The sequence below is a fragment of the Panthera onca genome, chromosome E2 (genome assembly GCF_046562875.1).
Source record: "Panthera onca isolate mPanOnc1 chromosome E2, mPanOnc1 haplotype 2, whole genome shotgun sequence".
Taxonomy (NCBI): domain Eukaryota; kingdom Metazoa; phylum Chordata; class Mammalia; order Carnivora; family Felidae; genus Panthera; species Panthera onca.
In genome coordinates this window covers 8,041,371-8,065,418 of record NC_138353.1, presented here as the reverse complement: position 1 = coordinate 8,065,418, position 24,048 = coordinate 8,041,371, and the positions used below count along the sequence as shown (strand labels likewise).

General features: G+C 58.8%; 2 protein-coding genes across 4 annotated transcripts; one reads left to right on the top strand and one right to left on the bottom strand.

Annotated features, from left to right (window-relative positions):
• Window positions 1–5,783: 5,783 nt before the first annotated feature.
• Window positions 5,784–16,452, top strand: PTOV1 (PTOV1 extended AT-hook containing adaptor protein). 2 transcript variants are annotated; one of them, XM_060651782.3, is made up of 13 exons: window positions 5,784–5,879; window positions 10,577–10,714; window positions 10,832–10,914; window positions 10,998–11,055; window positions 11,143–11,250; window positions 12,815–12,970; window positions 13,446–13,532; window positions 13,640–13,713; window positions 13,790–13,847; window positions 14,156–14,260; window positions 15,695–15,892; window positions 15,974–16,043; window positions 16,320–16,452. In XM_060651782.3, the coding sequence occupies exons 1-12, from the start codon at window positions 5,799–5,801 to the stop codon at window positions 15,983–15,985; spliced, it is 1,158 nt and encodes a 385-aa protein (XP_060507765.1). In that variant the 5' UTR covers window positions 5,784–5,798; the 3' UTR covers window positions 15,986–16,043; window positions 16,320–16,452. The 2 variants fall into 2 exon arrangements, with proteins under 2 accessions (XP_060507765.1, XP_060507764.1); XM_060651781.3 differs by lacking the exon at window positions 5,784–5,879 and adding an exon at window positions 7,707–7,994.
• Window positions 16,453–17,271: 819 nt separating this feature from the next.
• On the bottom strand, window positions 17,272–23,781 carry PNKP (polynucleotide kinase 3'-phosphatase). Of its 2 annotated transcripts, none has more exons than XM_060651787.3 (17): window positions 23,356–23,781; window positions 22,911–23,074; window positions 22,210–22,315; window positions 21,571–21,873; window positions 20,598–20,677; window positions 20,458–20,515; window positions 20,260–20,367; window positions 19,887–19,958; window positions 18,906–18,954; window positions 18,728–18,798; window positions 18,532–18,624; window positions 18,332–18,428; window positions 18,184–18,245; window positions 17,839–17,948; window positions 17,673–17,760; window positions 17,520–17,581; window positions 17,272–17,432 (listed from the first exon to the last, which is right to left on the bottom strand). In XM_060651787.3, the coding sequence occupies exons 1-17, from the start codon at window positions 23,542–23,544 to the stop codon at window positions 17,315–17,317; spliced, it is 1,830 nt and encodes a 609-aa protein (XP_060507770.1). In that variant the 5' UTR covers window positions 23,545–23,781; the 3' UTR covers window positions 17,272–17,314. The 2 variants fall into 2 exon arrangements, with proteins under 2 accessions (XP_060507770.1, XP_060507773.1); XM_060651790.3 differs by having other exon boundaries at window positions 22,210–22,256; window positions 23,356–23,462.
• Window positions 23,782–24,048: the final 267 nt, after the last annotated feature.

The window sequence follows — 24,048 nt, the reverse complement described above, 5'->3', positions numbered from 1 at the left end:
CACGACAACTCAGTAGGCCCAGCCCACACTGAAGTGTAATAATGAGAATGTGATACCGCGAGGCGTGGGGGGCACGGGGGCCAGGTCTGAAGCTGTTTTCCACACTGTGGGTGGCAGTTGGCTAGCTGTGCAGTTTCACTTAAAAACGCTGCGGAGAATGAGTGCGCGCGTACTCTCGTGTCTACTTTTGCTCCCTTGTGCCGACATTCCTGTGGGAAACGCTCCTAACAGCAAAAGTTCAAAATCGAGTAGTGTGCTGGTTTTCGTTTCTACTTCTTTGACTTTGTAAAAATTGAATTTATTTTTTGTGTTTATAAAACCTCCATATGGTTCACACTTTAAGAGGTTCCAGAGTTAACCCAATGCATGGTCTCTCCCAGCTCCCCCTGGAGATCAATTACCAATTTTCTAAGATTGATTTTATTTATTTATTTATTTATGTATTTATTTATTTATTTATTTATTTATATTGATTGGTTGATTGAGTGTAGGCTCCATGCCCAGCATAGGGCTTGAACTCATGACCTTGAGATTAGGAGTCACACCAGGTGCCCCTCAATTGCCATGTTTCTTATGTATCCTTTAAAGATCTATACAGGCAGGTGGAAGCAAACAGAAACATTCATTTTCTGGCTCTGCTGTCCAGTGGCAAGCCCGTTTATATTTCTAAAACAGCTTTACTGGGGTGTAATTGATAAACAAAACCTGGCACATATTTAATGTATACACTTTGATGAGTTTGGACATATGCATACACCCATAAAGTCATTCCTGCAATCAAGATAGACCTCTGTCACCTCCAAAAGTTTCCTCGTGTCCCTTCGTGTGTGTGTGTGTGTGTGTGTGTGTCTATGTGGTAAGGACACTTAACATGAGTTCTGCCCTTTTCCTAAACTTCAGCGCCCAGTAGAGGATTGCTAACTGTCAGCAATATGTCCTACGGCAGATGTCTAGAACTTAGATTTAGCCTATTTTATTCTGTAGATTCCTTTATTCATCTGACAAGGCATCTTGTGGTTTATACCAGGACAAAAAGCCCTCTGTTCTTTTTCATGGCTCCAGAGTATTCCCTTATGTGAACGTCACCGTTTTTTATTATTTATTTACTTGTTTGTTTACTTTTAAGTTTTTATTTATTTTGAGAGCGTGCAAGCTCTCAAAAGGAAGAAGGGCAGGGAGAGAGGAGGAATCTGAGGCAGGATCCGCGCTGTCATTGCAGAGCCCAGTGAGGGGCTCGAACTGCGGACTGTGAGGTCATCATGACCTGATCCCAAGTCCAGAGTCAGGCGCTTAACCTACTGAGCCACCCAGGCGCCCCTGAACGCCACCGTGTTTTACATCCCCCATTGTTAGTCATAGAGGATGCTTCTGGACTTTTGGGGTGCCCGCTTTAAACCGAGACAGAACTGCCAAATCGCCCCCTCCAAAAATATCTGCTTTCTCAGTAATTTGCCGGTATAGATCTCACTGCATCAGAAGAGGCTGGGCGGGACACAGTCCTCTCCGTATGAGGAAGAGCTCTCGGAGCGTTTGGAACTGGTGGTGGCTAGAGGCAGGTGTGAGAAGTGCTGTGGTAACAGGGATGGGAAGGCCCCATCTTGAGTTGATAGCCATGGTGTGCCTTGAGCAGGAGGGACAGGAAAGTGAGGCATTAATGCCTGATGCCCCTCATTTTTTCCATCAAGTGAGTCAAGGGCTTCTGCTGAGGTTAATCAAGAACCCCGGCTCAAGACCACCCCCCTTGGCCTGTCCTCAGCCATGACCTCAGGCTCTTGCCTCCTAATCCTTGGTTTCCCTACCTATAGAGTGAGGACAAGATTGCCAACCTCATGGTGTGAGTTTAAAAAGGAAGTACTAAGTATAGTGTTCAGGAAATATTATCTATCATTATTGCTTTCCCAAGAATGGTATTCTTTTTAAGTTTATTATTTTGAGACAGAGACAGCAGGAGTGGGGGAGGGACAGAGAGGGGGAGAGAGAGAGCGAGCAAAAATCCTAAGCAAGCTCCACACTGTCAGCACAGAGCTTGATGCGGGGCTTGAACTCATGAGCTGTGAGATCATGACCTGAGCCGAAACCAAGAGTCAGATGCTTAACCAACTGAGCCACCAAGGTGCCCCTAGAATATATATATATTATATTATATTATTTTATTTTATGTTATTTTATGTTATTTTTTAATTAAGTGATCCAGGTTGGCATCAGCTCTTGACATCCAATCTGACCCACTCTGCTTTACAGGCTACTGCTGAGCACCTAGAGGAACTTTCTAGACGTTCTGGTTGACACTGGAGGTCATAAATTTGCAGTTCATGTGTTTGAAAAATATTGATTGGTTGCCTGCTAGAGGCCAGGGCTGTGGCCTTGAAAAGATGGCTGTGGTCTGCCCTTCTGTGGTTGGCAGGAAGTGACCAGGTTGCTTGCTTTGAAAGTTCTCTCATATCTGTCAGAGGAAGCTCTGATAAGCTGACCTTGAAGGACCCTCGTGAGAAATAACCCCCGCCACCACCCGGAGTCTAATGTGGATCGAGCTGTTCCCCCTGGTGGCTGTCCTCCAAGAGTGACTCAGGGGTCCCGTTGCTTTCATTCAATAGCCAACCCCTCCATTTTGAGGTCCTTGGTCTCCAACAGTGGGGGTAGAGCATGGGCATGGAGAGGACTGGGCGCACAGGCTTTTACCTGCCTGTGACCAGAGGTGGTGCTCGCGACATCGTGGTGCTCACGTTGATGTTTCCACTGGTGAGGATGAAATCACCCCCATCTACTACGGGGGAAGCTGGGACACGTGGTTTTCTGGTGTGCCCTGAAAGGGAGAATGGGGTGTCAAACACATCACCCCACTTCTGTAGAGGTGTAGAGGGGGAGGGCGTTCTGGGGGTGCATGAGCATTTGGATGTAGAGAACTCTGTCGGGCTTTTGGGACATCTCTGTGAATAAGTGACACGTGATGGGATGCTTGTCCTTACAAAGCTCCCAAGCTGATGTGGGCCCACAGATAATTAGAAATCATGATGAGAAAGCTTAAGGAAGCTTATAAAGAGCCTGAGACGCATGTATCCGGCAGACCGTGTTTTTTTTTTTTTTTTAACGTACTTTTGTAATAACAAAACAAAACAAACTTCAAGACAGAGATCACTTTGCTCACCTTTTGTTGTATAAGGCATTGTTGTTTGTCCATATTGCCTTTGTGTCCTTGTCTGTCACCTACACATCCAACCCGAAGGTACTCCCAATCTGCCGTTTTAGTAAACTCAATCATGTTGGTTAAACGGGATTATTTAAAAAGGACATTCATATGTCAGGATAGGCTGGGTTTGGCTGCATGAACAACTTCCGAATTGCAGCGACTTGAAATAACAGAGGTGGGTTTTCTCACTCCTGCTACATAGAGGGTCAGCTTGGTGATCCTGATACATCTGGAACATTGCCAGCAGCACAGGAAAGGCTTAGAGAGCTTTCGTCGTGCGCTGGTAATTAAATGCTCGACTGAAGGCACATGTCATTTTCCTCGTATCTCATTGGCCAGAACTAATCACATGACCCCACTCGACCATAATGGGGTCAGCAGGTGCAATCATCTTTTTAGGTTTGCTTGAGAGAGAGAGAGAGACAGCGCGCGCACGCGCCAGTGTGGGAATGGCAGGGAGAGAGGGGGACAGAGGATCTGAAGCAGGCTCCGCGCTGACAGCAGGGAGCCCGATGGGGGGCTCGAACTCGCAAAACCGCGAGATCATGACCTGAGCCAGAGATCGACACTTACCCGACTGAAGCACCCAGGAGCCCCAACAAGTGCGATCCTTTTCATTGGGGGGCAAATGGAGTTAGAAATAGATGGCAAATGGCACTTACGCCCATCTAAGCACTTTGAATGTTTTAATTAAGAACATTTAAACAGACATTCAGGGGTGCCTGCGTGGTTTAGTGGTTGAGCTAAGGCTGACTCTTGGTTTTGGCTAAGGTCGTGATCTCACGGTTTATGAGTTCGAGACCCAAGTGGGGCTCGAGCTGCGGGGGGTGTGGGGGGCGGGGGGTATGGAGCCTGCTTAGGATCTCCCTCTCTCTCTGCCCCTCCCCCACCCACTCACACTGTCTCCCAAAATAATAAATAATCATCTTTTCTGTTTTCTGTTAGGACCAAGATCTTTTCTTTAAGTATTAGTTTCCCATCTGTCAAAAACATCATATTCTTTTATAAGCTACATCTGCAAAGCCCAAGTTATTTGTCATTTCCAGCACTTTATTTTTTGGGTTTTTTTTTTTCTTTTTTTTAAGCAACTCATTTTTATTTCTTCTAATGCAGGCAACCTGGTTTCCATATAAACAACTCTCTTGCGTTAACATTTCATTGGTTTGATAGGATTAAGTTATTAATTTAAGAGCAACCGGCATAAACAGGTTCGGTAACAGTGTTCAGGAAGTGTTGACAGATGGGAGCAGAATTGCTTAGTCATATTAGCCCGCTAGCCTGGGCAGCAGATTTCACAGATGAAGTGGGCAGTTGCCTTTTAAACTGGCACACCGGGTAAGCAAGGTGGTTTCGGAGAGCTGTACTGTCGTATAACTCATAATTTCTGCCTCCGTTTTCTTGTCACGCTCGGGGATGTTTCCATTTTGCTCCCGCCGGAGTGTATCCTGGCACAATTTTCTCTCCGCTTATACAATCCTGGGAATTCACACCCACGCATGCGCCCTGGTGGGCGCTGAAGGATGCTGGAGAGCAGGAGGGATGTCAGAGGAATCCGTGTGGATAGAGCAGCCAGCATCGAGCATGCAGGGCACTGGAGGAAGTTTGCGTTTAATTCTAAGGGAAGCCGCTGGGGTGTTTGGGTTAGCGAAGCGAGAGACACCGAGGAGGGGGTTTCCAGACAAGGGTTTATGAAGGCTTGGACCAACAAGAACGGTGAGAAATTAGGATTTAGGGGGATTAAGGAGGCTTCTGTCCCTGTGGTTCTGTCTCCCTGCTGCCAGTAGCGGGTTGTCCAGACATGGATGCTTGTTGGGGCTCTGGAGGTAACTGTTGCTGTCTAACTTGTGGTCTCGGTCCGGAGAGCACCGGTTCTCCATCTGGTCACAATCCAAGGCAGATTTGGAACTCAGGGCCAGGTTGGAGCCGGCCCTGGGAACCCCTTGGGCGGGCAGCTGAGTGGGCGGGGCAAACAGGGTGGGAAATACACCCAGCCTTTCTCCTCTTTCACGGGCCACTCCTGTCCCATCTGCTGCTTGCCTCTCAGGACTCTGACCTCTAAAGGTCTGGAGCGTCCCGGTCTCTGTCTATACACATGCTCTTGGTGATCTCAGTGTCTCGTTGACTCAGACACTGAAGATTCTCAAAGTTGTATCTCCAGACTCCCCTATCTACATCACTTAGTCAACGTCTCAAAGTTAACACGCATCACAAACCACCTGGCCCATAGTCTGCTCCCTTTCGCTAAGTGGCATCTCGGTACAGGCCAAAAACCATGGCATCGTCCTTCACGCCTCTTTCACTCACTCTCTACCAAACCCTTTGGGCTCTGGCTTGAAACAAGTTGTGGAAGCGACCACCTCCACTGTGGCCACCCTGCCTGCCATCCATCCCATCTATGCCTCTTGTCCGGATTATCGGCACCGTCTTCTCTGCCCTTCTGCTTCCACTCCTCTCCTACCGGTTTATTTTCTTCCTCTCTTTTTAATGTTTATTTTTTGAGAGACAGCAGGGGAGGGGCAGAGAGAAAGGGAGACAGAGGATCTGAAGCAGGCTCTGCACTGACAGAACTCAAACTCATGAACCGTGAGATCATGACCTGAGCTGAAATCGAATGCTTAACGCACTGAGCCATCCAGGCACCCCTACCGTTTTATTTTCAACACAGCAGCCAGAGGAATCCTTCCAAAAAGATGTTAAGTATTTCAGAAATTATTTCTCAGTCGGCAACATCTGCATAATGTAAGAATTCCAGATAGTCTAAGAGAGGCAGCTGAATCTCCTTTCCGTCGCTGTGGCCCCATTCCCTCTGCGTGCTGCCTTCTCTCCTCAGAGGCCACTGTGGGTCCCGTTCCGGTAGACTTGTAGAAATGTCATTTCCGAGTATTGCAGGAGTGATTTGTCTAAAAATAAGGGAGTCTGTGTCACTCCCTTGTTGAAAGCCTTCTGGTGGATCCCCAGCAGAGTGAGATTAAAATTCAAGTTCCATAGCAAGGCTGCAGGTCCCTGCTTGGGGATCCCGGCACCTCCCCATTTCCACAGCCCTCCACCCTCAGTCGGCTCCAACTGTGCCGGCTTCCCTTACTTTCCTTCTGCCCTCAGGACTTGTGCCTTGCTGTTCCCTCGTTTTAGGGCTCTTCCGGCCCATATAGAATTGCAGGCTACCTAAAGGTCGGTCCCCTGACTTCTCGTGGTCACCATGCTGTCGTCCTGTGCCTTTGCTCTATTTGTCACACTTATCACAAACTGCGATTATTTTGTTTGCTCCAGTGGACTTCGGGCTCTGTGAGGGACCCTCTCTGTTTTGGTCATCACAGTATACGCACTGCTCGCGCAGACTGGAAATAGTAGTACTAATAACGATTTTTCTTTTTTAAAAAAAAATTTTTAATGTATTTATTTTTGAGACAGAGACAGAGCATGATCAGGGGAGGGCCAGAGAGAGAGGGGGAGACACAGAATCCAAAGCAGGCTCCAGGCTCCGAGCTGTCAGCACAGAGCCCGACGCGGGGCTCGAACTCATGGACTGTGGGATCACGACCTGCGCTGAAGTCGGGCGCTTAACCGACTGAGCCACCCAGGCGTCCCAATAACGATTTTTCTTTAAGTTTTTATTTTATTCACTGGTGTTCATCACGATTTTTTTTTTAAAAAGATTTAACATTTAAGTGGTTACTAGGCTGAGTAGTGATCTTATATTAACTCATTTAATCCTCATAGCCACTTGACGGTTACCTATTACTAACATTTAAGAAACAGACAAATTTAAGCAGAAAATGTTACACAACTCCTAGTAAGTGAATACGCAGTCCTGTAATAGCTGAGTGTAGAGTGAATCAATGAACGGCCCGGGTGGCAAGAAGCCCGAGAAGGTACCTGGGGCGGTAGGCAGAGCCTTAGGGCACCGGGACCAATGGGCACGCAGCGGGGACTGGCGGGCGTCTCTGGGGTCGCTGGCCCCGCCCAGGCCGCGCGGGGGACGCTGGGATTTGTGGTCTCCGGCCCACCTAGCCACGTCACTGCCTTCAAACATTAAGTCCCCTCCTGGTGCAAGGTACGATCCGTATCCCCAAACTTCTAGGTAGGCTCCTTCGCCACAAGGCCCACTATTCCCTTATTCCTGTTCTTCCTAAGGTCTCTTGGTGTAGTCTCCCGGCTCCGCGACTAAGGGTAGGGTCTCTTGGTATCCTGTCTCCCAGCCCGAAGCCAACTTAGTATCGTCGTCTTCGTTTATCACCCCCCGTCCACCCTTCGGTATGGCCTCTCCCGCCACACCTCCCTGAAGTTGTTGCTCGCACGTCTTCCCAGTTCCTCCCCCTCAAGCGCGAGAGGCCCAGAGCATCTTCCAATGGCCGCGTTCCCCGCCCCACACACCCTCTCCGCTTCCTGAGGCTCCCCCAGCCCTATTTTGGTACAGCCCGGCCACGCCCCCTCGCGGACGCTGTTGGTACGCGCCGCGCTCCCCCGCTCGCCGCAGTGGTTTGGCCGCGGCGACCCCTCTCCGGCGGCGCGTCCCCCGCGCTTGGTTCAGCCCAGCCCGTCTCCCCCGAAGCCGCGCGCCCGCGCCCCTCAGTCGGTGGAGCCCGCAGCCCCCCGTGCGGCCCGTGGCAGCCCCCAGCCCGCTCGGCTCGCGCCCGCCATGGTCCGTCCGCGCCGCGCTCCGCACCGCTCCGGCGCCGGGGGCCCCCTCGGGGGTCGCGGCCGCCCCCCACGGCCCCTCACGGTGCGCGCCGCCCGCTCGCGCTCCTGGCCGGCCAGCCCCCGGGGCCCGCAGCCACCGCGGATCCGGGCCCGCTCGGCCCCTCCCATGGTGAGCCCCCCGCCTTTTTTCCAGAGCCTTCCACGGCCCCGCCCCCGCCAGCCCCTCCCTCGGGCTCGGGTCTTTGTCCGCGGCCCCCTCTTCTGTGGGGTCTCAGGATGACCCGAAGGGTGGTCCCGGCTGGGGCCGGGTTCCCCCGTGGAACCCCCCCCCCCCCCGCGGTGGTACGCGCCGTGCTCTCCCCTTTGTTGCGCGTTGAGGCTGGGGTGGCGGGGGTGGGGTACGGGGGCGGGGAGGGCTCAAATTACTGCTGACTCCGCGTCCCGATTTAAACGCGGGGTGGGGGGCGGGCGGGCCGACGGCAGGCGTGCATGCTTGTTTTTCCAATTGGAAAGTTGGTCTCTCTCCGCGCAGGAAATCTGGAAATGGGGGAGGGGGCCGCGGGGCCGCGGCGAGGGGGGCCCGCGTGTTGCACTCGCGCGCCCAGGTGTTGCACCTGGGGGTGTTCCTTCCCGGGCCCGCGCGCGTCTCCACGGCGCCCGTGGCGTGTGCGCCCAGGATTTGCACGGTCGCCCAGATGTGGGATGCCCTTACAGAGTGCAACAAGCCCAAACGTAAACATCTGGCTTTGTCGGGACGTTAACTGCACACGCTTCCCCAGACCTAAAATAAGCGCATACTTTTCAAAAATCTTCAGGCGCACCTGGAATGTTAGTAAACCTGCACGTCGCGGCGTTTCACGCTTGCCCAGGTGTGCCTTTTACCCTAGGCTGGCTCTCGAGTTCGCTTCTTTCATACCCTGCGCCGACGTTGTGCGTGGCATGGAGCTGTGGCAGCTCCACACAGGCCTTAAAACAGGTTTTTTCGGATCTTAAACCTAGACAGGAAGACTCTGAACGTCTCCCAAAACTTAAACCTACCCCTCGGCTCCACTGTCTTACGGGGATGCGTTCAGCATCTGCATCTAGTTCAAAAGCGCTTCCCGGTCCTGAAACTGTACCCTAAGGCTTTCATTCTCCTACCAAGTACAAAATAGGCTTCCCTGTGCAGGAAACAGTTCACACGTCAAACGCACACATTTGCTCCGATATGAGATTTCCTTTAGGACCGCACTTAACTCTCGTCCTTAATTGTGGTCGTGCACTTGGACGTACCTACCCTGTTGTTGCAGGTAGACCTGAGTTTTTAGCTAGGAATCCTCGGTCTTTACATTCTAGACCAGAACGTGTTTTAAGCCTAACGTGGTCAGCTGGCCCTCACAGACAAAGCAGACTTCAAACACGTGCTCTCCCAGTTTACACTGACCGGATCCTAAAGTGCATTCATCTGGCCCTCCGAAGGCTCTTCAGATGTGGGCTTTAAGCACATATTCTCCGATGTTCTCTGCCCCACCTGTGGCACCTCCAAACCCGGGACTTCAACCCCTGTCCTGCATCTCAGACCCAGCCCGTGCCTGAACACGCACCAACATGTTCTTACGCCAAGATTCTCTTTGGTTTTCTTCCTGATCCGCTACCATTGCCCATATTCCAGAATCACCTGTCCAGGTGGAGGACGTGCTTGCTCAGGTTTTTTTGTTTGCTTTTTTAAGCTCCTGGAAAATCCGAGTTTTCCTGTCTTTCTGGGACAGAAAACATCTGTGTGCTTTATAGGAAATGCAGAAAGTGCCCTCTAATATAAGATGAAAAAGAACAACGCCCGTTAGTAATTTTTTCTGCTGCCCGGAGGCATTTACTGGTGAGATTTGTAGGGGGTACTTGCTGCCAGCCTGTTCCAAAGCCTTTTCCTTGTTTGCTTTGAGATGTCTTTGGTTTAGGAAAAAAAAAAAAGGATAGCTGGGAGAGTGCCCTGTGAAGAGTAGAACGTGTAGCTTTCCTTGCTTTTGTTGCTGGAACGTTCTCTGGGTGTTCTGCAACCACTCTCAAGATGTCGTGTCTGAAACCCCTCTTGATGTTGTTACGCTCCCTCTTCCAAAAGTTTCTCTGCCTCCCTGGATGGTTCTGTTGTTCTCTGTGCTTTGGTTTCCCTTCTCCACCCCCTGCCCCCCCCCCCCCCCCCCCAGGGTCTGCAAGGGAGGGAAGGAGGGCCGGCGACCACCTCGGAAAGGTTGGCAGGATCTAGAGGAGAGAGTCCAGACTTTCTCTTGAGGGCCATGGGGGGCTTTGGAAGAGTTTTCAGCGTGGGTGGGTTGGGGCAAACCCATGTGCCAGGCAGCCAGCTGCAGTGTAGACTGGTGTGTGCATTGTGGGGGCTTCATGGAGGCCTGGACCCTCGGACCGCTGGCTTCTGAGTTGGGTCAGGACAGAGGGACCAAGAACTGATCGGGCTAGGAGGGTGAGTGAGTGGCATCTCCTGAAGGGGGAGGGATGGTATTCCGGGCCAAGGGCACAGCTGGAGCAGGGAGCAGACCAGTGTTGAGGTGACAAGTGGCCGGGGAGGAGGGGCTCCTAGTGGCAGGGGAAGGATATGTAGGTCAGCCACTTGGGGTCTTTGACTCCTGGGACGAGTGGTTTGGACGTGGCCCCGGGAGTTTCTGAGCAGGGGGTTCGGGTCTGAACGCTGGGTTGCATGTGGTGGACAGGCTGCCCCTGCGGGTCCTTCAGCCTCGGCTTCCCCCCTCCCCTCTGCCGCAGCAAGGTGCTCGGGTCTTTGGGGCCCTGGGTCCCATCGGGCCCTCCTCGCCTGGGCTCGCCCTCGGGGGCCTGGCTGTGGGCGAGCACCGGCTCAGCAACAAGCTGCTGGCCTGGAGCGGCGTCCTCGAGTGGCAGGAGGTGAGCCGCAGGGTCCCCTCGCGAGCCCGGGGGTGGGGGCGGGGGACTGGCCCTGTGTGTGGGGCGGGCCCGCGCACCCAGGTCGTGCCCGGTGACCCCCCCCCACCCCGCCCCCAGAAGCGCAGACCCTACTCGGACTCCACGGCGAAGCTGAAGCGGGCCCTGCCCTGTCAGGCCTACGTGAACCAGGGCGAGAACCTGTGAGTGGCGGGCAGGGGGCGGGGGTAGGTGGGTGGCCGGGGCTCCCCTGACTCGCCATCCTCCCCCCCTTCCCCCACCGCAGGGAGACCGACCAGTGGCCGCAGAAGCTCATCATGCAGCTCATCCCGCAGCAGCTGCTGGTAAGACCCACCTCTGGCCTCCCCAGGCCCGTTTTCCCGGGGACCCCGCCCCTGGCAGTGACCCAGCTGTCCCCTGGCTGCCCACAGACCACCCTGGGCCCCCTGTTCCGCAACTCCCAGCTGGCGCAGTTCCACTTCACCAACAGAGACTGCGACTCCCTCAAGGGGCTGTGCCGCGTCATGGGCAACGGCTTCGTGAGTAGAGCGGGACCCTCGGGCGGGGGGCCGGGGGCCCAAGGTCTCCCTCCGAAGGAGTCTGGGTCCGTGTCTGAACACGCGGGTGTCAGGGAAGGCAGAGCACGGAGGACGCGGGCGGTGGCGCCGGGGATGCGAGTGAGTGGAGGGCCCCAGCTGGCCCTCCTGGGACCCGGGAGCCTGTTGGGGACACGGCACGCGGCAGGGACCCAACTGAAGGTGGCCGTGGGGGTGCAGGGAGGGTGAGCCGGGCCGGGGGGATACTCCGTGCTGGGGCCGCTCCCTCATCCGGCAAACGGGGCTGGTGGCGGGACGCCTCGGGGGGGTTAGCGGGAGTGAACTTGTGTGGTGTTTGAGGAGGCGGCCTGCACGTGTGGTCGACACCTGGTCAGCGTGGGCTGGTGAGTGACCGTGACACGGGGCCGTCAGGGAGTGAGTCTGGCGTGGTCTCTGCAGCCCCTCCGGTCTGGGCCCCAGCGTCTCATCCGGGCCCCGATCTCAGCGGTGAACACCCCCACCCCACAGGGGTCTGGTTGTGGAAGGGGACAGGTGCTCGCGGGGGGTGGGTGGCGAGAGAGGAGAGCGGGTCGTCTGCTCGGGACACCACAGGACTCGGCTCTGGGGTCCCCTTTGGGACCAAGCGCCTCCTTCCGCCTACTGTGTGGGCGGGCCATGACCCCCAGTGTCCAGGTAGATCCCCGTTCCCTTGGGGCCCGGACAGACCGGGGGTCGTGATTGGCGCGGTCTCTTGCCCGATGGGCTGGCCCTGACCTCAGCGCCATTTGCTGAGGGCCTGCCGTCTGCTTGGCCGATGGGCCCGAGGGCCACAGGGGAGAAGCGCGCCAGCACGCTCCCTGTGCTACCTGGCCGGTCACACTCCTGGTCCTACTGGTAGCTCTGGGAGGACGGGCCGCGCCTCGGTCCGGGAAGGCAGGGGACAGGTTCCCTGAGCAGGTGGCCCCTGGGTGACAGGACAAGTCAGGGGTATTCCCCGAGGTAGCCGCCTCTTTGTCCCGACAGCCCAGGTAGAGAGGCCTGTGACACTCCTTTCCGACGTCATGCCAAGGAGGCATTGGCGTCTCGCGTAAAGATGTTTATGTGGCGGCGACCATGGGACTGTCATTAAGCCATCTTACAGATGGGAAAACTGAGGTCCGGAACATGAAGTGATTCGCACTGGGTCATGCACTTAGGAGGGAGTAGAGCTGGGGCTGCGCCCAGTGCCTCCCTGGAGGCGGCTCGGCCGAGGCAGGCCCTACTCTGGGGACAAAGCGGCATCGAGAGGGGGCGACGCGGCGGAGGGGGGGGAGGTGCCACCCTCTCAGGATCCTCCTGCCTCAGCGGTGGGTCCCAGGCCCTCACCACAGATTGACCAGCTGAGGGAGACCCCCAAGTGCACATTCACATGCTCTTGCCTTGTGCTGTGGCCTCTCACGCGTCACGGAAGGCCACGGGGCGACTTTGAGGACTTCTGTCCAGTGACCTGTCCCCGAGACAGGACAGTCTCTGGTTAGCTTGGAGGGGTCTCTGACTTCCTGCCCGCCCGCCCCCCCCCCCCCCCCAGGCGGGGTGCATGCTGTTTCCTCACATCTCCCCCTGCGAGGTACGTGTGCTCATGCTCCTGTACTCGTCCAAGAAGAAGATCTTCATGGGCCTCATCCCCTACGACCAGAGCGGCTTTGTCAACGCCATCCGGCAGGTCATTACCACGCGCAAACAGGTGTGCTGGTGGAGCCCAGGCCAGCCCTTGGGGGTGGCTTGGGGGTCAGGGGGGGGTGTGGAGGGCGGTTCTTCACAGGAGGGCCTCCTACACACAGCAGGGCCTGGAGGTGGGCGGCAGGCTTATGGGGAGGGCTGCTATGCGGCTGGAAGGCTCTAGAGGGTGATTGTCCTCGTTCACCCCTTGCCAGTTATTTTATGAGTAGTGTTCCTGTTTGTGCAACAAATCATAGGGCTGTCTGGGTCTTAGGGGCAGACCCTGTGAGCTTTATACCCCAGGTTGAGCATCTGAGACTTGTTCTGGGGCACTGGGGAGCCATGGGAGGTCTGTGAGCAGCTGAGGGGCAGGGCCAGCTCTGGGGCTGTGGCCAGACTGTCTGGAGACGGGGGCCAGGGTCTTCAGGACAGCTCTGAGGTTCCCCAGAAGCATCCCTGGGGCACTCCCAGGCATCGGCCCCACTCGTCTGTTCCCACAGGCGGTGGGTCCCGGCGGGGTCGCGGGCCCAGTTCAGATCGTCAACAACAAGTTCCTGGCGTGGAGCGGGGTCATGGAGTGGCAAGAGGTGAGTCCTGGGGGGACCGGGGCGACCTGAAGACCAGCGTGTCTTCGCTGACTGGGGTGCCTCCCCCCTCCTGATGTCTCCCCTCTTCCTCTCCCCCTCCCCAAAAGCCCAGGCCTGAGCCCAACAGTCGGTCCAAGAGGTGGCTGCCGTCGCACGTCTACGTGAACCAAGGGGAGATCCTGTGAGTGCCGGGCTGGGGGCGGAGGCAGCGTCTTGCCAAGACCCAGCTTCCTGACCCCCGTCCCCTTGCCCCGCAGGAGGACCGAGCAGTGGCCAAGGAAGCTGTACATGCAGCTCATCCCGCAGCAGCTGCTGGTGAGTGTGATGGGAGGCACTCGGCCTGTGTGACAGACAGCAGACCATGGGGTGGCCGGGGCACTTCCCCGAGAAGGGGGCGCTGGAGTTGCCGGCTGGAGATCATCCTAGACGGAGGGACGGCACGCGCCAGGGCCCTGTGGCCAGCTTGTCCGGCAAGTGAAGATAGGCGGGTGTGGACCCGGAGGAGGTCAGAAGCAGGGGCGAGGCCTGCAGAGCCGGCACGGGGGACGGGGGCGAGGCCGGGCGGCGTGGCTGCGGACCGTTCTGGGCGCCCTGTCTCACGGCGCCGTCCGGCCTGCCCGCAGACCACACTGGTGCCGCTGTTCCGGAACTCGCGCCTGGTACAGTTTCACTTCACCAAGGACCTGGAGACGCTCAAGAGCCTGTGCCGGATTATGGACAACGGCTTCGTGAGTGCAGCGTGTGCGGGCCGGGCGAGTGGGTGGGGCGCGACCGGCCCGAAAGGCCCCCCGGGCCGACGGGGCCGGGTCCGCTCTGTGTTTGAAAACTAGAAGGCGGATGACGGCCGGTGGCTGTTTCCCCAAAGCCAGCTGGGGAGAGAGTGGTGACAGCCGGTCGGCTCCCGGTCCACGGGACTCCCCGGGTCTGTGCTGTCCCGGACGTGTTTTATAGATGGGGAAACTGAGGCTCAGAGTGGGACTCGCACCCGGTGTGGTACCGGCCTCCAGGGTCGACTCAGAGTCTCGAGGGGCTGGAACCACTGAGTGCTGACCGGGTGCTCCCAGGTCCCTCCTCCACGGGGACCGGGTTTTCTCATGGACAATCCGGGGCTCCGGAAGAGCCCTGCCGGGCAGCGAGGTCTGTCTGCTCCCGGCCCGAGCTCTCAAGGTGCCGGCTTAGCCTCCAGCGGGTCTTGACCTCAGTTTGTCTGCGAGGGGAGGTGGGTTGTCTCGGTGCTTGTGAAAGCACGGCCGTCGCCACGTTTTGTGGACGTTTGCGGTCACAGGCCGGCATGCGTCCCCAACTATCTGATTCCGTCACAGCAGCGCAAGTGCGTTTGGAGGGAGGGCTGTGTATTTCTTGTGTCACAAAAGTTTGAGAGCACAGCGCTCCCGCGGGGGACCCTGTAAAGGCCGCGCATGCACCTGGCCGGCCCTGCCCAGCGTCCCGCGCTCCCTCGGCGGGGCCGGGGCTCAGGTACGAGCTCTGGAGGGGCTCCCCCCTGGACACCTGCCGCCGCCGTCTCCCCGGGGTGGCGCACAGGAAGGCACGGCCCCTTGTGGTTTGGGGGGCCTGGGGAGTCCTTGAACTCAGCCTCAGTTTGCCCACCTATAAGCCGGGGGTGGTGACCAGAGAGCAGGGTCCAGGGAGGCAGAGCGGGACCGCTTCTCCCGAGGTAGCTGTCCCTTCGGCCGCGTCCCTGGTTTGAGGGAACAGTGTTGTTGACAGTTCACTGGGGGTTCGTGGTTGGCACTTGAGCTGCTCCGGGGCCTGCGTGTGGGGGACTTAGTGCTGGGCTTCCTGGGGCCCGAGGGGGCCTCTGCGAGTCCTGGCCACGCCCACCTGGCGCCTCGGGGGCAGTCCGCGTACTCACCAGCCCACCATCGCCCTGCCTGTCGTGGGCGCCGTGGTCTCCTTGGAGCACGTCGGAGCCAAGTCCCGGTGCCTCGGTGCAGAGCCCGTCGGCCCCCAGGCCGTTGCGGGCTCGTGTGTCCTTGTCCCCAAGCGGTAGCGACACCAGGGCCGGGGGGACGGCGGTTAGGACGCAGCGTGCCGCGGCTCCGAGGGGCGCCGGCCCGCGCGCTCGTGCTCCGGTGGCCGTGGGGAGGCGCATCCGCACCGGGGCCAGACGGTGACCCCCGCCCCCCGCCCCCGCCCGCCAGGCCGGCTGCGTGCACTTCTCCTACAAGGCGTCGTGCGAGGTGCGCGTGCTCATGCTCCTCTACTCCTCGGAGAAGAAGATCTTCATCGGCCTCATCCCCCACGACCAGAGCAACTTCGTCAACGGCATCCGGCGCGTCATCGCCAACCAGCAGCAGGTCCTGCAGCGGAACCTGGAGCAGGAGCAGCAGCAGCGGGGGGTGAGGCCGGGACCCCCTCCCCCCACCCCCCCCCACCCCCCAAGTCCCCGCCACTGACGCAGCCCCCCTGCCTTCCCGCAGATGGGGGGGTAGTGGCCACCCCCAGGCCGGGCCCCTCCAGGAGTCACAGACGAGGCCCCCGCCAAAACCGGTGAGTGGCACCCGGCCCGAGTGCACGAGGGACCCTCTGAGGTGTCTGGGGCTTGGGGAGCAGTCATGTGACTCTGGTCTTGAGACCGGAGCCGAGAGCGCCTCTCGGGGAAGCTTCCAGTAGCCCCAGGCCTCCTGGGAAACTGCAACCCTCTCCCCCAGGAGGCGATGGAGCCCCGGGCGGGCGGGGAGAGGGCTCGCCCCTTTGAGCCAGGGCCCCTCCCTGAGGAGCTGGGAGGCCCCGTCCAGCCCCTCCCCTTCTGCTCCTGCCCCCCAGGTCAGATGCTTCTGAGCAGGGGCCCCTGGGATGGCAGCCGCCCAGCGAGATGGGCTGGAGGACCGCGTCGTGAGCTGTCTCCAAGGACGGTCTCCACCCCTGTACGTTTCCCCAATAAAGTCTTTTAAAAGCCCGTTGGCCACCGCGCTCCGTGTCCAGAAGCCTTGGCCGGGGATCCTCAGACTGGGTGGCATTGGCTCCCAGAGAGCTGATGGCCCAGCCCGCCCCCTGCTGTGGGGGGTGGGAATGTGCATCCTTGTGATGGGGTGGGGGGGGGGGGGGCTCTGAGAGCGCAGTTACCTGAGCGGGGATGGATGGGCTGCACGTGGAGCCACTTAGGCCTTCAGTGGCAGGTCAGTCCCCAGACTGCAGGCCCCGCCGTGCCTGGTGGTCTTGTCTTCGAGGCCAGTCGCGTGCCTGGGTTCTGCTCCCGGCTGCCACTGGGGTTCTCTCTCCATCCCTTTGGGTTCGACAGGTCGCGCTTGGCCAGCAGCAAACACAAGCTGGGGCCCGGGACCTGCCCCCTGTGACTGGTGTTCCCACCCCCTTTACTGCTGCAGGCCCTGCCCCAAGGTCAACTTCACGCAGTTTCTCACTCACCAAATCGAGCTCGTATACTCAGGGTCACAACACATATGCTCCTGCACTGGTTCTGCAGCCCGGCAGCCACGCGCAAGGAAGACCCCACCCCGCTCCCCCAGGGGGCCGTGTCCCTTGCCGGGAGCTCCCCAACCTCGGTCTGGAGCGCCCACGGCCATGGTGCTGAGGCCTCAGTTACTCTGGCAGGAGAGGCATCTGGCCAGACACACTCAGGACAAACACCCCTGTATCCACCCTGGGAGTCCACGTCCCCCGTCCCCCGTCCCCCCCCCCCCCCCCGCTTGGGGACTAGCGAGGTGCCAGTCCTTGGCCGGGCAGACCACCCTTCTTCCCAGCACAATGCTGCCCGAGCTTAAAGGAAAACCATTTATTGGGGGGTGGGGGGCAGGGGCAGCTCAGCCCTCTGAGAACTGGCGGTACAGCCGCTCGAGGGGAGGCTCCACATTCAGCCGGAACGGGATTTCCAGGATGGCCGAGAAGCCTTCCGCCAGCGTCGGGGCCTCGAACTGCTTTCTGGTGGCAGGGGTGAGGAGGGGAGGTGAGCCGCAGCCTGGGCCCCTGGCGCCCACCCGCTTGGAGCCTCCCCGCGGCGGGGCTCACCTGTAGCCAAACATGACGACGTCGGACACGGGGGCGTGAGAGGAGCCGGTCATCTCTCGGAACTGTGGGGGGTGGGGGTCGGGGGTCAGGCTGGGAGGGGGGGCTGGGTGGGATGGAGAGGGGCAGGCTGGCGGGGGGCACGGGCCAGCTCACCCGGTTGTTGTGGCGCGCCTGCTCCAGCGTGGCGCCGAAAAGGAAGCAGCGGCAAGGGACCCCCGCGTCCCGGGCGCACTTAATGTACCTGTTGGGCCAGGAAGGGGCCGGGCTGGTGAGGGGCCCCAGGCCCGCCCTACAGAGGTCACCCCGGGGACCCTGGTACCTGGCCCGGGTAGGAGGGTCCGGGTTTGTGTTGTCGATCACAACCCGTTTCCTTTGCTTTAGAGCGGTCTCGCACGTGGTCACGCAGCGCTGCCATGAGCCCAGGGTGTCCTAGGGGACACGACCGGTCAGGAGACCCGGTGGGGGGGCGGGGGGCGGGGGCACGCAGGGACCCAGAAGAGGCACAGAGACCCGGACGGAAGTGGGGCGTGAGCACCAGGACGGGCGGGGAGGCCTTGCGAGGCGGCGCGGAGACCTGGAGGGGAATCGGCAACCCAGTGAGGAGGGGAAAGCGAGCGAGGGGCCGGGCAGCACGGCCCTCGGCCTGGGGCGTGGGGGGTCTCACCCGGTTCACGTGGACGTAGCCAGCCGACACGAGATGCTCCTGCAGGAAGGTGGTCTTGCCAGCTGTGAAGCGGGGGACGGGATCAGGGGGCGCCCGAGGACCCAGAGAGGGGCTGGGGCTTCCGGGTGTCGGGGGTCAGGTGTCTCACCCCCAGGAAATCCCACGGCGACCACCACTTCAGGGCTGTGACTCAAGAGGGAGCTGGCCTCAGGGAGGTAGAGCGGCCCCGAGGGGGAGACGGTTCTCTGGGAGGGGTGGCCGCGATCAGTGTGACTCCCGCCTCTCCCCTCCCCTCCTCCCCCCCCCACCCCCCCCCCCACCCCCCCCCCCCCGCCCCGAGGGCCTCACCGGGTCAAAGGTGGGGAGCACAAAGCTGGCGACGGGCCACTTCAGGAAGAACTCCTCCGGCGTGGCGAAGGGCAAGCCAAGGTTGAGGGCAAACTGGGAGAGGAGGCGGGGGACGCAGAGGTCAGACAAGGTGGGGACGCAGAGGTCAGACAAGGTGGGGACGCAGCTCCAGGCGGGCAGGGGACGGGGGCCTCACCAGACGGTCCGCACAAGAGAAGTCTTTCTTCTTCCGCCCCGGGGCCCAGTTGGCTGGGCGTCCGGCTGCGTCTGGAACACAGGGGACACACCCCCGTGTCCACCAGCAGCCTTGGGGACACACGTCCCCCAGCCCCAGTGGATCCATCCGCACACCCTCCCCGTCCCCAGGCCCTTACCTCCCACAAAGACACTGTCCCCGACGGAGATGGGCACGCCCTCGTTGGCCTGGGGAGGGACAGGTGACGGCAGTAAGGAGCCTGCTTCCACATCTCCCTGGAGATGCTTGGCTCCGTCGGTGACCTGCTGGAGGCGCCACCCTCAGGCCACTTCTCACCCCCTTCACCGCCACCGCCCGGATCCTGGGCTGTTCCATCCTGGTTTGCGGGCTTCTGTCCTCACGGTCTGTTCCCCACACGGCCACCAGAGGGTGCCGGTTCCTGCTCATGTTGACCCCACCCCTCCCAACCCTACCTGGCACCACCCCCTTGCTCCCCTGCTGGGTAAAGGGGAAGCCCTTACCTGGGCCCTCAAGGCATCACAGTCCCACACCTACCCGCCCTGACCTCATACCCCTCTCTCTCCTCCTCATCCACTCAGGTCCAGCCACCCAGGCCTCTTCACTGTCCCTAAACACCCTAGTCACAGACCTGCCTCAGGACCTTTACACTTGCTGCTTCTCCCACCTAGACCACTCCTAGATACCCTCATGGCTCCCCCCCACAACCAGCTTCAGATCTCAAAAGGCACCTCGAAGAGACCTTACCTGACCACCGCAGGTACACCCTGCCTCATCTTGCCTCGCTTCCTCCCACTATTTTACACACCAGCGTGTGCACGTACAGTCTGCACCCTCACTGGTATGTGGGTGCCCCAGCAGGCCTGTCTGGTACACGGATACCTTCAGCTCAGGAAGCTGATGAACTTCAGAACAATTGCACACACAAAACAACCAACAAGCGACTGATTTCCTCCTTGACTGCTCTGACTTTGAGTTCAAGAGCGTTGCCCTCACCTACCAACAGAATGTGACACAGAAGGCGAGGACCTGGGGAGGGGAGGGGAGGAAGAGGAAGGAGGCAGGACGGCAAACCCCGGAGGCCTGTGGAGGGGAGGCCGGGCAGAGGGAAGAGGGGAATGACCCGGACGCCGAGGCTCACCTGCTCCCGCAGATGGTCCCACATGCCGATCACTGGCTTCCGGTACAAGCCGGCGTGCGTGGCCACCAGCACCTGTGGGTGGGAGTCACAGCAGGCAGACACCCTCCTGGGCTCCTTCCCAGGATCCTCCAAGGATGCTACCCCAACCCTCACCAATCCAGAGAGCTCCGGTGCCCCAGGGCGGGCCACTTCTGATGAGTTTCTCAGCATGACCCCGCCCAGACCCCGCCCTCCACCTCCCCACTGGCACTTACGGCTTCTCCCCAGGCCCCTGTCCCCTCCTCTCTGTGCCCCCAGCTCAGCATCTCTGTTCCCCTTTCTCTGGGTCCCCACCCCCCACCTCCACAACCCTCCGACTCCCTGGCAGCCATACCTGAAAGGGAAGGCCCAGCTTCTCCACTACAGCCTCCACCTTGGCCTTGAACTCCTCTGCCGGCAGCTTCCCGCGCCCGATGCCCATCTGGTTGGTGAAGATCACCAGCTGGGGAGCACACGGATGTCACCTGGTGCCCTCCTCGCCCGGGCCCCGGTCTGCCCCGAGGCCCAGCCATCACGCACAAAGCACACGCACCTTGTAGCCTTCCGCATCCAGTTCCCGGAGCTTACGGGGAATCTCTAGGTACAAGATCCTAGGGCGGATGGGAAAGGGGTAAGGTGACGGGGGACCCCCTGTGGGTGCCTCACTCACCCCCTTGTCCTGCCTCCTATCACCTCCAGTCACTGGGGCCAGTGGGAAAGACCTTCCCAGAGCGGGTGGTGATGAGGGTCCCATCCAGATCAAAGGCGGCCACCTGATGGTCAGCGAGAAAAGAGGAACGGTGACACTGTTACGCCTCCCATCCCCACCCCTCGCAAGGCGGAGACTTACCACTCGCCGTTCACCCGTAGGGAAACTGAGTCACAGAGCCTCCACATTTTACGAGGGCAAAGCCACAGCAAGGATGTGTCCCTGACACCAGAGCGTAGAGCCTAATCTTTACCCTACTGCCTCCCACTTCTTCTAAGCGCCTCAGTATTCCAGTCTTTAAAATGGGTTTCACGGGGCACCTGGGTGGTTCGGTCGGTTAAGCGCCCGACTTCAAGTCAGGTCGTGATCTCAGGGTTTGTGGATTCAAGCCCCACATCGGGCTCTCAGCATAGAGCCCGCTTCAGATCCTCTGTCTGCCTCTCTCTGCCCCTCCCCTGCTCACTCTCACTCTCTGTCGCTCAAAAATAAGCATTAAAAATTTTGTTTTTGGGGGTTCCTATCCTGCCCACCCTCCTCCCCTGGCCTCCACGCCAGAAGTCTAATAACCCTGGAAATAAAAACAGGAGTGGGGTTGTTTGGGTACTAACCGCGTGTCAGGGGCTGTGCCTCGTGCTTTGCATGGATTCAGCATTTTACTGGGGAGACTAGTGGCGCTTAGGACACGTGAAGTAAGGACACGTGAGCTCGGGTCTCTGCTACAATGTGCTACACCTGCTACCATGATTGTGGCTCGTTGCTGAGGTTACTGCGGGTCAGGCCGGAGCTGACATACATCCACGCCCCCAGCCCCTGACTGTCATCAGGTCCACTTCTCAGACCAAAAAAAAAAAAAAAAAAAAAGTGGAGGCTCAGAGAGGTTGAATGACCTGCCCAGGGGCACACAGCAAACTTAGGGCCAAGCCCCCGCCTGCGTGGCTCCTTCAGCTTGGCCCTCACCTTGCCCCGGGGCTTCACCCCAGGTGCAGTAAACACTAGCAGCTTCTCAAAATTCTCCCAGCCGGAGGAGGACTTCCGCATCCGCTTCTTCTTCGGTGGTTCAACGTCCCCTGAAGCGTCTGGGGCCACCGGAGGGGTGCCGGGTGGAGTGTCTTGCTGGGATTCAGACGTGCGGGCCTCTTCCCAGCGCAGGGTTAGCGGGTGGAGGCCGTTGACCAAATACAGTGTGTCCCCCACCCTCAGAGAGCCTTCTGCCCCCGGACTCAGCTCCTGGGTCCCAGCAGTTGAGGGGTTAATTCCCAGCTGCAAAGGGAGCGAGCGGAGCTGGCATTAACTGCATCCCCCACCAGGCACCTCCTCTAATTAAACGGGACTTCTTTTCCCCACCTGCCAGTCAGATCCATAAGCCCCGCCTCCTCGTTGTGTACCACCAATCAGGAATCTGGAAATGTTACAGGCGGCCAGCCTTATCCAATTTAAATGTGGATGGATCCCCAACTGAAGAAGGTAATACGCCGAGGCTTCTCTATTGGCCACACCCCCTTCCCTCCAAACCAGGTTTTTTCCAACGGGCCCGTTCCCGGCCGGGTTGCTATTCTTGCCCAACGCCACCCCCAGGCCTCACGGAGGAACTGGTACCTGTTTCACTGCCACGGTCTTAGTCCCAGGGTCTGCGACCAGCTCCACTGAGGGTTGAGAGGGTGGAGTCAGAATGTGCATCCTTGTGTGATCGTTTTCCTCATTACTGGAGAGCACGGCCAGCTTTAAGCCACAGGATGGGGGCCATAGCACCCGTTCCGGAGGGGAAAGCAGTTTATCTCTAAATGGGATCGGCTCTCTCCTTTATATGCAGGAATCAGATAAAGGCCTTAGGACTGCCTGTGACGCGGGTTCTCGCCTAGGGACAGGGCGGGCATTTTTTCCGTAAAGAATTGGCTTCTCCCTGATGAGCCGTGTGCTTAGGTGCAGGTCCTGGGCTTCCCCCGTTACCACCGAGGCCTGCGTAGTACTTCTCACCATAGGCTCGGCTCTCTCCTTGTCAAGGGTCGTGACCTGACTCAAGCCTTCCCGGTGACCTGTAAGCATCCTCCTCTGACACCTCTATAGGGATTGGTTCTATCCTCTCCCCACTAAGGGGTCTGGCTAGTTCCAGGTCAGGCACAGCCTCTTTCTCTTCCTATACTCTCCAGAGGGCACCTATCAACTTCAGGACTAGCTACAGCACGCAATTCCGCCTGGTGGCCAAACATCTCCCTTACACGACCGGCGGTCCAGCTTTCCTGCACTGTGTTCCCGCTCCAGCAGCGGGCCACACCCCCTGCAGCCCCGGCCCCGCCCACCTTGGTTTCTGGAGCACTTCCGGTCGGTGACCCGCGTCAAGGGTCCCCGGCCGAGGACCAGGGCTTGCCCGTCCGAGGGCAGGAAGATGGGGGGCGCACTCCCAGGGGGGCTCTCCAGCCACAGGCGGCCCTGGGGCTCCACCTCGGCCATCCCTAGCGCCGGCCTAAGGGGAAGTAGGTAAACAGGTTTGATTGACAGAACGCCCTCAAACTGCCACAGGAAGTCCCTCCTCCTCCCTCCCCGTCCACCAGGAATTTCCCTTCTTCCGCTGAAGGCTCCGGAAATCCCACCCTCTTGCCGGCCTCAGGCTCGCGCCGTTTCCCAGGCGACGACGCCCCGCTCAGTCCTGCAGGGAGCCCGGACCCCTACGTCCGAAGGCAAAGCCAAGAACCTCGCGCGCGCCCTCAGCTCGGCCCACGCTCACCATGCCGGGCCGGGGCTCACCTGCCACTTGCGACCGGGGAAGTCCGGCCCGAGGCGCTCTGCCCGCAACTCCACCGGCTTCTTTCTGTTTCTCGGCGGACGGAAATGACTCGTCCTACGGAAGGGGGCAGGGCCTTGGCTCCGCCCACTACAGGAGCCCCGCCCCTTTCCAGACCTGCCCCTTTGGTCCTCCGGTGCTCTGACCTTCATCTCTCCCGCAGCAATGGACGGCTCGGGCCAGTAGGGGGTGTGGGTCTTCTTTTCGCAGATTTTCTTTCCACGTTGAACTCTGTAACATTCATTCCCTTAGTTATAGCGGGAGAAACTTTTTTTCCATTTGATGATCATTGCCAGTCCAAGAAATCTCCGCCCCCGACAGCAGCCCTGACCCTCAATACTTCGATTTTCTCATCTGTAAAGTGGGGATAATCGTTTCCATTCATGGGGTTACTAGGAAGATTAAAAGAGTTAATACATGTTAATAACTTTATAAAATTGTTTGGCTGGTAGTTCGTCCTGTTTATGTCTTATCTGTTGCGCATTCCTCCGGTGGTGGTCTGATGGGAGATGAAATTACAGGTTCACTGGACCCCGCCTAGACTTGGGATCAGGTGCCAATTTCAGCTCTGTCAGGCAGAAAACTCCCGGCCTCAAGTGGAGGTTCCTGGTTTTGCTGGGGTCTATGTGGACTCAACACTGATTCCTTAAAGACTA

Coding starts and splice junctions, on each gene's coding strand:
- PTOV1 (XM_060651781.3), top strand. CDS start 7,824: ATGGTCCGTCCGCGCCGCGCTCCGCACCGCTCCGGCGCCGGGGGCCCC. Junction 12,971..13,445: donor TCATTACCACGCGCAAACAG/GTGTGCTGGTGG, acceptor CTGTTCCCACAG/GCGGTGGGTCCCGGCGGGGT. Junction 13,533..13,639: donor GGGTCATGGAGTGGCAAGAG/GTGAGTCCTGGG, acceptor CCTCCCCAAAAG/CCCAGGCCTGAGCCCAACAG.
- PNKP (XM_060651787.3), bottom strand. CDS start 23,544: ATGAAGGTCAGAGCACCGGAGGACCAAAGGGGCAGGTCTGGAAAGGGG. Junction 18,625..18,727: donor TCTCTTGTGCGGACCGTCTG/GTGAGGCCCCCG, acceptor CTCCTCTCCCAG/TTTGCCCTCAACCTTGGCTT. Junction 18,246..18,331: donor CGCCGTGGGATTTCCTGGGG/GTGAGACACCTG, acceptor CCCGCTTCACAG/CTGGCAAGACCACCTTCCTG.